At 43.2% G+C, this 11926-nt stretch overlaps 1 protein-coding gene across 1 annotated transcript; it reads right to left on the bottom strand.

Moving 5' to 3' along the window:
- Nucleotides 1–4432: 4432 nt before the first annotated feature.
- LOC129600557 (serine-rich adhesin for platelets-like) lies at nt 4433–9132 on the bottom strand. Its single transcript, XM_055499113.1, has 4 exons — nt 8893–9132; nt 7591–8214; nt 6186–7424; nt 4433–5797 (listed from the first exon to the last, which is right to left on the bottom strand). Exons 1-4 carry the CDS (start codon nt 8954–8956, stop codon nt 4671–4673), a joined length of 3054 nt encoding a protein of 1017 aa, XP_055355088.1. The 5' UTR covers nt 8957–9132; the 3' UTR covers nt 4433–4670.
- Nucleotides 9133–11926: the final 2794 nt, after the last annotated feature.

Raw genomic sequence — 11926 nt, 5'->3', positions numbered from 1 at the left:
GGGAAGGGGTCCCTCACGGTATCCGGAAATTTTCCTCGTTTATCCGGCGATGTGGGGGAGTAGTGGGAGTTTCACATAACGGCAGTGTGCCGGCGTTTGGGTGAATAATTTTATGCGGTTGTCTCATTAACTGCCGGTAGAACGGTGAGTGACGAATACTTTGTATGATCGAAGCCATTGCTTTTAATTTAGACTTTAGAGGTGTTGATTTTAATTTACTTTTTGATAACTTTGATGGAAATTTAGCTTTTGACACTTCTTGTGTTAAGGAAGTCTGTTCTGTATGCGGAATTTCATCGCTTTCGGCAACTGCTTTTAATTTCGACGATACCAATGCGGAGATTTCAGTTATTAATTTTTCGCACATTTTCAGTTTTTGTGGAATCGTTATGTTTTTACTAGAAACAATCCGACAATTCGAACAATTATTATTTAAGCTTTTAACGACAGATGACTTAATGTAAGGTGTTCGCGGTCTGAGAAAATCAGATGTTTGCATATTTTCTCGTTGTTCAGTTAATATCAGTCTGCAACGAGATGCCGATTTATCCAAACGATTACTGTAAAAGTTAATTTCTTCAGTATCGTAGAATTTAGGGGGTACATAGGCATGTCCATAAGGCCCTCCTTTATTATAAGATCTCAACCGTTTTCCTTGTTCACTGTACCAAAACGAATCTCCTGTTCGGCGTAACATGTATTTTATAAAGTTGTCGTACTGTGACTGCACTTTGGCTTTAATGTCATCGGGGCATATGCGCGGTAATGTTTGTTTGTCGTCAAGGCTGAAATTTGTGCATTCACCATACGAATGGAAAAAATCTTTACATTTAGGACAAAATAATTTCCCATTGTGTAGTCGATAGCTGTCGAAATCGATGAATTTTGGATGTACAATTTTGTCCGCGTTACAGTGTTTCCGATTATAATATTTTAAACGATCTCGTTTGGGCGAATTCTTGCGTAGTCGTGGAGAATAATATTCTTGACTGTGAACACGTTCGCGCGAGTAACTGCGGTGCGACTCACGACGATACTCGTAACTACGGTTTCGTTCGCGATAATAATTTTGGCTTTCCCAGTGACTTGAACGATATTGTTTTTTATTGTCTTGACTGTCGGGCGAGTGGCGACGGTAATGTTCACGGGCATGCTGCGAACGTGAGCGGTCACGATACGCACTGAGTGACCGATTGCCATCATAAATGCGGCGATCTCTGTAATATTCATCATGTGTGCGGCGCCGGCGTGGGACCGGTGACCGGTGGTCATCTGAACCGCCAAAGTCACTATAATTTTCATGACGAGCGCAATGTCGGTGCACGGCGTCGTCTCTGTTGTTACTGTACGAGTACAGGTCACGATCAGCAGGGCGATTAATTTCTACATTTCTTGACTGTGAAACCGAACATTCTGCTTTGCCAGCGTTATATAATTTTACGAGCACAGAACGAATCTCAGGTAATGTAGCTGCCTTCGACAATGCCAGATACTTCCTGTATTCTGGTACATCAAAAAGCGTGCGGTGAACTTCAGCAACTTTATAGGAATCGGGCATGTTAGGATCGATTTCGTTAAAAAGTATCTGTAATTCATCGAGAAAATCGTTAATGTCTGTTCCTTTTTGGTACATCATTTTGGATAATTTAAGGCGTTTTTTGACGACATAATCAAAAGGAAGAAAACGATCAATTAATTCAGTTTTCCATTCTTCGTAACTTAATTTTGAACATGTAGGCCAATTGCACTCAAAGTATTGACGTGCTGTATCACCAAGGTAGGTAGGTAATATGCAAATTTTCTGGATTGAACTCCATCCAATTGCATCGGCAGCTCTCTCGAATTGTTGAAAGAAAGCTGTTATACTATAATCTGGTTGATCGTTAAAAACTTTGATTTTGAAATCCTTCCCACTTAACCGTTTCTGCGATTGTAAAGCAAGCGCTTGCAACACGCAGTTAAAATCAAACTGTCCTTGCTCATTTGTAATGTTCGCGGTATGAGCAGGTGTGGTGTGCTGCGCAGCTGTGTGTACGGCAGACTCTCTCTGGGCGGTTGCTAACTGAGCGCTATGCAAAGCAGTGGGAGTGAGTGACTCATCGGAAGGCTCATCATCTGAAAAAGTGATTAATTGTTCTTCCCGTTTATAACGTTTTTCCAGTCTGTCGTGTAGAAGCACCGGTTCTGTCTGGCTGATGTGGGTGCATGCTGTATCCCCACGCACTGTGCTCTGTCCAGTGTCTGTTTGCGGCTGTGCGCGTGCATCTGTAATGTTGCATGCCGGGGGAGTTGTAGCAGGCAGGCCGGGAACAGGCTGGACAGCAGACGCTGATGTTGTGCTGTCTCTGTGTAATGTCGGCAGTGAAGGCGCACTGAGCTTTCCAGTGCAATCAACCTTCACATGTTCATTCGGTAAAGTAATGTTGTGCTTTCCCATGTAGGAAGTTAATTTATCAACATAACCTGACCGAGAGACTTTCCTGTTAATGTAGACATTCAGACTGTTGCTGATGTCTTGCAGCTGCGCCTTGGTGAGTTTACCAAGTTGAGACTGCAAATTTATCTTCTGAGATTCCATTGAACTGGTGGACCATGACAGTTAATGTTGTGCTCTCAGAGCATCCAGAGCGGTGTTTACGATACACAAGAAAGTTTTGGCGCGAACGAGAGCAAGGCGGCAATGCGGTGCCGGTGAACAACGTTAATATAACAGTCAACGAAAGCGCAAACAAGTAATATAACCGGAATATTATGTACCGTATGTTAATATTTGACACGAAAACTGATGCCAACAAAACAGGAGCGATGATACGAGTATGAAATAAGTAAGTTAGCGTTCGCTGAATTAATGTAAAACTTTGATGTAATTAATATATCAACGGTGAAAATGCAGTTTCACTTCTTTAACTGATGCTGTAACACTCACAAAACGGCGATGGCTATCCGTTCCGGGACTTCCGCAGGCTGGTATGGGAAGTGGCGATGGTATGATAATCGCGGGTGTTGGCTGCAGGCGTCCAGGTGGTGTGGTTCTTTACAGGAGCGCCATGTAACAGTGGCCTATCTGGCTACTGTTCTAGTGGGGTGGCGATCAGCCTTTACCACGATTAAACGGCTGTTGGGGTGAAAGGTGGCACGACCGGCAACGATGCTGGCCGAGGACGCTCTTACAGATGTAACGCAATTACACAGGTGGCTCCGATTGGGATGACGCTAGTTCATCCCAAGCGGTCAAACGCAACAACGTAACTCAAGGCATGTTTAATGACAAGGGAATCAAGAACGCAGCAAGGTTGTAAGCAAGGGTTTCGGCAAGAGAAACACAAGTAGATGCAAGCTGTAGCAAGCGAGTGTCAAGACTGAATTCTAGAAATTCATGAGAAAGGAAACTAGCCGGTAAAGTGGACAAATTCATAACGCGATGGAATGATTCATCATAACTGGGCGGTCTTATCGTTGGTACAAATACTATCGCTACAGTATTGAAGTAACCGATACCTATAAAGTAACCGTAGCGCTTGTGACCGTTTCGCCGTTCATTCAAAACGGACAGTGCAAGAGCAGATCTATGCAAATTAGTACGATCAATTAGCAGGCGCGTGCAATTGTCGTGTTCTTAGCTGTCCTAGCAGGTAATGTTGTGCTTCCTCTAATTTTCTACTGTTATTTTTCGTCTACTGTTATTTATCCTGATGACCTAGCTACAACGCATTTCGTTTATTTGTAACCATATTACACCTATTAAAAGAAAATACATACATGCTTTACAATAATTATTACGTTTGGTCGACGGTCATTTGAACTCCGTATTTCCTTTCCAAAATATTGCTGCGCGCTTAAAACTGTACGATTAATCAATCAAACAATATTATAATAGCTAATTACGGTAGCACTGTTGCATTTTGCGAACAAAAAATGCCAGTCGATCTGTGAGAAAAATGCCAACACCAGTTTTTGATAACCATACCATTTGGGCCTGAAGAATTTCAGTACGTACTTGTACTGAGAGCTTATGGAAATGAGCGGGTATAAGCCACTACTCGCCTGCCGTATCGAAAGATAGATAATTTTTATGTACAAGTTACAGGTATTTTTATGGCTGTGTACCCTATCTGTACATGGGTAATTTTTCAGATTTCAAGTTAAGTTTTCTGCAGCTTATTTATGCATATTCTGTTGCATATCGGTTGCATTTATGCATATTCTGTTGTATATCATATTCTGTTGCATTTTTGCATATTCTGTTGCATATCGAATCACGTCAAGCGATACCGATATGCAGAGGAACCTGCTGAATAACCTAAAAGATTTCAGATCAGCAAAACTACCTTGCAGGATGCCGCTTGTAAAAGATGTTTGTTGAGTTACGGGCAACATACCTAAATATTCATATAAATTTTTTCAGACAAAGAATAACAAATTTTGAGGAATGGTGTTTTAATATTGTTAGATCTTCCACTACACGTAAATGGCAGTACTAAATAATAACACTTCAGTAAATACTGCAACACAAATACCAAATCCACGATAATGTAATAACCGCAAATTAAACAATTTTCATCCACGGTAAAACGTGTTGAATACAAACAATCAACTGGATCAGTTTAACGTCTACTGCAGCCTGAAGGCAGGATAATCGTAAGGATAACGTAAATTTCGGTATAGATTAATTAACCTAACTCTAGTATATCTTGCGGAGCAGCAGCCTGCTTCTGTTTAGTAGGCCAAGGGGGAACGATCTGCATGTCATTGACGGTATTGATTTGCGCACCGTTAATTTCGGCCACCGTCCACATATTCCCCTCCTTAAGTGACACGTAATACCGCGCCCACAATTTATCACCACGGTAGATCTCCACCATTGATTGCGAATTGGCCAGATTCATTTTCGGCAGTTTAGAAGTGGGTTTTGGCTGCAGCGCATCAGTTTCATAGACCTGAATGCGGTAAACACCGGGCAGCTGCTTCCGGATAAGAACGCTGCCAAATATCTGGTCCATATAGTCATACTTCATCAATTTGTCCGCGCTAACCGTGGAGTTGGCTCGCACTTCTGCAGTCTTGTTAGACTTGCCCTTCAGCGGCCCGGTAACAATCAATTTAACATCGTACGGACCAAAAACACCGTTAGTCGTGAATCCGTTCCCTCGCAAGACGACGCGGATATCTCCCTTTTCAAACTGTGGGGTCATCGCGCAGTCCCGAACGTCATCGATTCTGAACACTGGAACAGTGAACGGCGGGGCCGTGAACTTGTTATCAAGTGACGATACTGTTGCCGTGTAGTGTCCTCCAGGGAGCTTCACCGACCAGAGGCCATTTGCATTGGTGGTCGTTGTAGCCACAACCGGACCCGTGACGTTGTTCAGTCCATTTCGCAGCTGCACTTGGAACCCTGGGGCAAAATAGGCACCGGTGGTATTGACCAGGCGTACGGTTCCCAGTGCTTTTCCCATTCCCTTGAAGTCCTTGCGAATGAATCCCAACGGCTCCAAATAAACATCGCTGCCTGGGGTGAAGAACTGGGTGAAGTTGCGCAGTAGGATGGGAGAGTAGGATAATTTCCCGAATCCAGAGGTTTCGAAAACGATGCTATATTGGTTGGTACGTGACACATTTAACTGAAATTCCCCAGTGACAGGAGTGGTTTTTTCGCTCGACTGTATCAAAAATTTGTCGTTGGCGTCGCGAATTCTTATCCGTATAACTGAATCGGACATAGCCGACAGGGTATCAGGTCGACGAGCCTGCCAGTGGACGGTGACCATTTCGTTCTCGAGGGTCTCAGGCGGAATATCTAGAATTATGAACAATTCATTAATAAACGATAACAAATACGTAATAATTATTATCTTAATATTATATTTTAATAAAAGATCCTAAACACATACGTAAGTGATCATACTACTTTCTATTAACATTGTGGTGAAAGACAGGATTTTTTGACTGTTGCCGACAGCACAAGTTGTACCACCGAGTGGAGTAAATAATTATACGGATATTTGCATACATAATATTCGACGTTCAGCGCGTAACTATCTGTAATGCCCAGTAGTAAGAAGAAAACGGCCGGATACGTTTCTAGCGGAACTTGAGTGGGCGGCTACAGTACTTAAAACCGAAGTGCTTAGTAAATAGAAGAGTACGACCCGTCGATATCATCGATCCGTCATAATTCCGCATACCTGAATTTGGAATTGCGTTGGTCTCATTAGTAGCCGAAGAGGAAACAGTCCCATTAGTAGACGAACAGGGAACCGTTCCATTATTTGGCGAAGAAACGGTTCCATTAGTAGGCGAAGGGGAGACGGTTCCATTAGTGGGCGAAGAGGGAATAGTTCCATTACTTGGCGAAGAAACGGTTCCATTAGTATGCGATTTGGAAACGGTTCCATTGTTTGGCGAAGAAACGGTTCCATTAGTATGCGATTTGGAAACGGTTCCATTGTTTGGCGAAGAAACGGTTCCATTAGTAGACGAATTAGAAACAGTTCCATTAGTAGGAGAAGAAACGGTTCCATTTGTAGACGAATTGGAAACGGCTCCGTTACTTGACGAATTGGATAAGGTTCCATTAGTAGACGATGGGGCACCGGTCCCATTAGCAGGAAAAGAAGGATCGGGCTCACTGGTAGTCGTAGAGGCGTCCGGCTCACTGGTAGTCGTAGAAGCATCAGGTTCACCGGTAGTTGTAGAAGCATCAGTTTCGTTGGTAGTCGTAGAGGCATCAGTTTCAGTGGAGCTAGTAGAAGCATCAGGCTCACTGGTAGCCGTGGAAGAATCAGGGTCACTGGTATCCGTTGAGGAATCAGGCTCACTGGTAGGCGAAGTGGAATCAGGCTCATTGCCACCCGTAGAAGAATCCGGCTCACTGGTGGGCGTAGAAGAATCGGGCTCACTGGTAGCTGTAGAGGAATCAGGCTCGCTGGTACCCGTAGAGGAATCACCCGGCTCACCCGTAACCGTAGAGGAATCAGGTTCAGTGGTACCGGTAGAGGAATCCGGCTCACTGGTAGCGGTAGAGGCATCAGGATCACTGGAAGCCGTTGAGGAATCAGGCTCGCTGGTATTCGTAGAGGAATTAGGTTCACTGGTACCCGTAGTGGAATCAGGCTCGTCGCTGGTAGCCGTAGAGGAATCAGGTTCACTGGTACCCGTAGACGAATCAGGTTCACCGGCACCCGTAGAGGAATCAGGCTCACTTGTAAGCGTAGAAGAATCAGGCTCACTGGTAGGCGTAGAGGTTTCGGTCCCATTTACAGGCGAAGAAGAGTCAGTCCCATTATTAAACGCACTGGGAGCGGTCCCATTACCAGCCGAGAAATCGGTTCCATTAGCAGGCGAAGGGGAAGCGGTTCCATTAGACGGCGAAGAGGAATTGATCCCATTGACCGTTTGGTCCAAGAGGCGTGAGTTCGGGATATCTAGAATAATGAACAATGCAAAAGCTGATAATGGATATTATCATAAATTATTATTAATAGTATTACGTTTTTCATAATACTGGGTAAACGTTTCGAAGATTATACTACTACTTCAAACCGAATTACAGGTGAAAAAGATATACTCCGCTGTAATTATTTCGCATACCTGGTTTTGAGATTTCGTTAGTGCAGTCCGGTGGTGCTACACTGTCCGATCCATCTGTACCGGTGGTCGCAGTGACCCTGTATTGGGACTGGACACGGCCCTTCGCAGCTGGCGCGTAAGTAGCGAATGATACGAATAAATGTGAGGCAAAACTGGCACTGTCCGATTCAATGGTCGTCTTGATTTCGTTGCATGCTGACGATGTGGGGCATTGGATGCACAGCGATTCCTGTGGCGGCATCAGCTTACTGGTTATCGGCTGCCACGAATTCTTCTTTATTTCTCCAGTTAAATTGTTCGCAGAGTACTCAGCCTGGATGGATTTGAAGGGAATTGGAGACGTCACGGTCGTTGGGTCCTGCGTGCGTTGTGTGACGCAGTCCTGAATGGCAGACATGTAATTCTTATCCCACAACCTTACTGTGACGAAGACACAGTTGGCTCCGCCTTCCGGGTCCAGCATGATTTCCGTTTTATCCGGGAGGAAAGTAACGGCCGGTGTGAAATACAGCACAGGGTGGGCGGATGTTGGTGAAGTCCCATTGAAAAACTGAATCTGCGAGTTGCCATAGGGAATGGAGAAGCTCGGTGCGGTCAGGTCAAGTGAGGCTTGGTTTATTGCCGCTAGAACAAGAACAGAATCAGATAACCCATTAAATTGGACGTACTGGCAAAGAACGCAATAATATAGGCCCAATTTATAACATCTCAATTGTTTAGAAACATAAGGCAAACAAAAACTGATATGAATGCAGTACGAGTCGTTGACGATAAAACAGGGAGGATAAAAATAACGTAAATGATACTATAAACATAAACAAAGGGATTTGCCGCATAAAACATAAAGCTTGCCGTAAAAATGTAACATCGGAAATCATTCTGTACCAAAATAAACAAATAGATATGAACACATAAACATAAACATAAACATAAACATAAACATAACCATAAACATAAACATAAATATAAACATAAACATAAACATAAACAAACATAAACATAAACATAAACATAAACATAAACATAAACATAAACATAACATAAACATAAACACAAACATAAACATGATCATAATCATAAACCGCAGAATAACGTGGTAACGAAAAAAAAAGGTGCCTGAACCGGTCATAATAATAATAAAGCGTCATCATTTATTTGTAATTATGTAAATGCGTTACAAACTTATACGAGTAGCTTTAGCTGCCTTATCTGGTCATAATAAAAAATTACGTGTTCGATATGCTATCTGGGAAGATGAAATCTTCATCGTTATACGATCGCGATGTTATCACATCCACTTACCACAATGTCCCATCCCGAAGGAAAGGCTAAGTAGCAGAAGCCGGTATGCGGATTTGTGCATCATGGATGTATAAATTGTAAAGTATAAACCAGCGAAAAGGTCAGTCAGAAAGGGTACAAATGCCACGAATTACCAACGTCGTTGGCGTTCCAACATCAGTATCGGAATTTTAAAGTTTATAACGGAATCATCCAGTATTCAGATACTTGTGTTTCTTACAGTTGTTATTTATATCATATACGAGCAGATTACCCATTTTTGCCGCAAGCTGAACACAGCTCCGTAATTACCTAGATACTTTAAGGAATTCAGAATTTACGCAGCACTTTTACCGCCGCTCAAGGAAACCTGCGTAGGAAATATTATGGCCGTCTGAGAAATTAATTGTTATAGCGTACCGTCACTGTAATACCTTGTTAATTATTATTCCCGGCAGTGTGATTACCGGTGTCTACTCGAGTAGTGCCTAACCGGTTGTCGGAGTCTGCAGACTGGTGCGTGATCTATTACGAGGTACGTGTTGTGTAACAACAGCTTGCTGGCTGCGGTTTGAGTGGCAGTGCCGGCACCGTTTTCCGCGTCTTATGCCAATTGTTCTAGAAGGCCCCTAGACGCGGCTAGCCAGGCGCTACGACGGAACTATCCGGAAGTGTCGACATTTACAATACTGCAGACTTTGATAGGATCATTAAGCAGACAATTATGCCCGCATGTATTCTGCAGCCAGCAATTGTTAGTGCCACGTAGCTGCGCTACCGATTCTACAAAACATGGGGAAATGGCGTAACCAACAACAGCACATATTGAACAAAGCGGGACACACGCAGCTCGCGCGTTTTTCCCGTAAAACATACTCCTAATCAAACATGCGCAATTCGCTACAGTAATTTCTTAAGCAAATCTGGCAATGTGTAACCGGGAAGTCAGTAGTTAATACCATACTAAATTATTACCCTTTGCAGAGGGGCTTTTTAAAAACCATTGCCGTGCAAACCTGAAAAGCACTGTACTGTAGGCGTCAGCGCTTCCTGTAACAAGGCAAAATCGCAAACGGCTCACTAATTCAGTTATGGTTACCGTTTGCCCGGATAACTGCGGTAATTCTAGAGCTAATAAGTGCAACCAGCTCGCTTCCGAGCGCAGTTATTGGAGCAAGACCAACCCGACCATCCAAACTCCAGAGCCTTTTTGAAAGAAGCAAAGAAACTTACGGTAGGTCATCATGGCTGGAGGCCGACTTAATTCAATCTTAAGTAACATTCATTTCTGTAAAAAGCAGCATTTTCTGTAATTTTTTTGTGACTACGTAAACTTCCATCCGGTCTACGTTTAAGGGATTTGGCCCGGTACATAGCACTAAAAAAATCGTGTACATTGACGGGAATATGCGCTTTCGCGCACTTTCAAACACTTTTTTGGGTTGCTCTTTGACATTGTGTTGCCAAATAATTGGTATACATAGGCGTGAAATCCGTTTTTGCGCGCAACATCTGATTGCGGAGTTATGAGGGTAACAAAATTCCAAAAAGTTTGAATGCATTCAGCTGTACCAAAAGTTTCATTATGGACCGATCGCTTTCGAACTTTGCATGTAAATGCACATAACCATGAAGATCATTTTGACACGGATCCACTGTGCTTGTATGTTTTTCAAATTTTAAAATGAATTTCAAAAATTTTAGAATTCATTTTAAAATTTGACAAAAATCGTAGAAGTCTGGATCCGTGTCAAAACGATCTTCATGGTTATGTGCATTTACGCGCAAAATTTGAAAGGGATCGGTCAATAATGAGACTTTTGGTACACCTGAATGGATTTAAACTTTTTTGAATTTTGATGCCCTCCTTCGCAACCGGATGTTGCGCGCGCAAACGGTTTTCTCACCTAGGTATACAATTCTTCTGGCTACAAAATACCATAAAGCAATGCAAAAAAGTGTTTGGGAGCGCGCAACAGCGAAACTTCCCCTGGATGTACACGAACTTGGACCTATGTACCGGGCCAAATCCCTTAAGGGCAGCATTTAAGTGTAGCCCACGTAGTAATCGCTTTATCTGTTGTCTATCATGTATTCGTCCAGGAAAGTGATGCGGTGCAGTCACGTCGGTCTGTATTCTCCAGGCCGGAATAAAATCTGGCCAACTCAAAGTCCATCGTGGTGATCGGCACGAGACATCGCGCCCACAATGCATCGCCACGGTAGCGTGGCGAAACGTTGTGGCCGCGATATTTCGAGCCGATTAAGAGTGGAAATTGTTGGACGGTTTCCGGAATTAACAAATCGCTCCTCACTGCTATCAGAAAAACTGGCACCGTTCAATAAATCTGACGGCCACTGCAAAACCCATGGTCGTCCTTTCAGTGCAACGAAAGCTTTCTCTGGTGACAGTCACTTCAAAATTTTGATTAAGGGACAATCTCTACAACGGTCAATGGCGATTTTAACGACGGTGCTCGTAATTCATTTATTGGCTTTTCAGCATTAGACGTTTTACTGCTACCGCCGTTTTAGCATTATTTAGACAATTTATCGTAAGTAAATAAAGTTCTAAGGATATACTCTATTAACACTTAGCAAAATTATACAAACCGCATCGAGGTAAGAAAACCGGTTAGAAAAAGATTAGGAAAGGCAAAAAATGGTGGAGAGGAAACCCCCGCAAGAAAATTTCCCAACCGTGCATCGTAACTGACAAACCCGTCAGGACCAATATTATTTTCCGCTGAATGCAGCTGCCGCTAAAAGCCTGAAACCCTTCGCCGGCCCTGAAAAATGTTGTCCCGTAATTGCATGCTCACGAATACAGCAAAAAAGTATAAACTGATGGGTTATGATTAAACAACAATGCCATAATTAAGCGAGAACAACAAGGGCTCAGCATGTCGTAACACAAAATGTCTTTATCACGCTTGCTTCAGTTGCGGTATGGTCTGCAGCATCTTTGACCGAGCGCGACAGGCTAGCCGGACTATCTGTACAACGTAGAGGTCTGAAAACCATCACGGATTACAGATGCCGGTTACTCCGGAAC

This window comes from Paramacrobiotus metropolitanus, unplaced genomic scaffold (assembly GCF_019649055.1).
Source record: "Paramacrobiotus metropolitanus isolate TYO unplaced genomic scaffold, Prichtersi_v1.0 Parri_scaffold0000183, whole genome shotgun sequence".
Lineage (NCBI taxonomy): Eukaryota > Metazoa > Tardigrada > Eutardigrada > Parachela > Macrobiotidae > Paramacrobiotus > Paramacrobiotus metropolitanus.
Note: the sequence above shows the minus strand (reverse complement) of the source record. Positions and strands in the feature narration are given on the sequence as shown.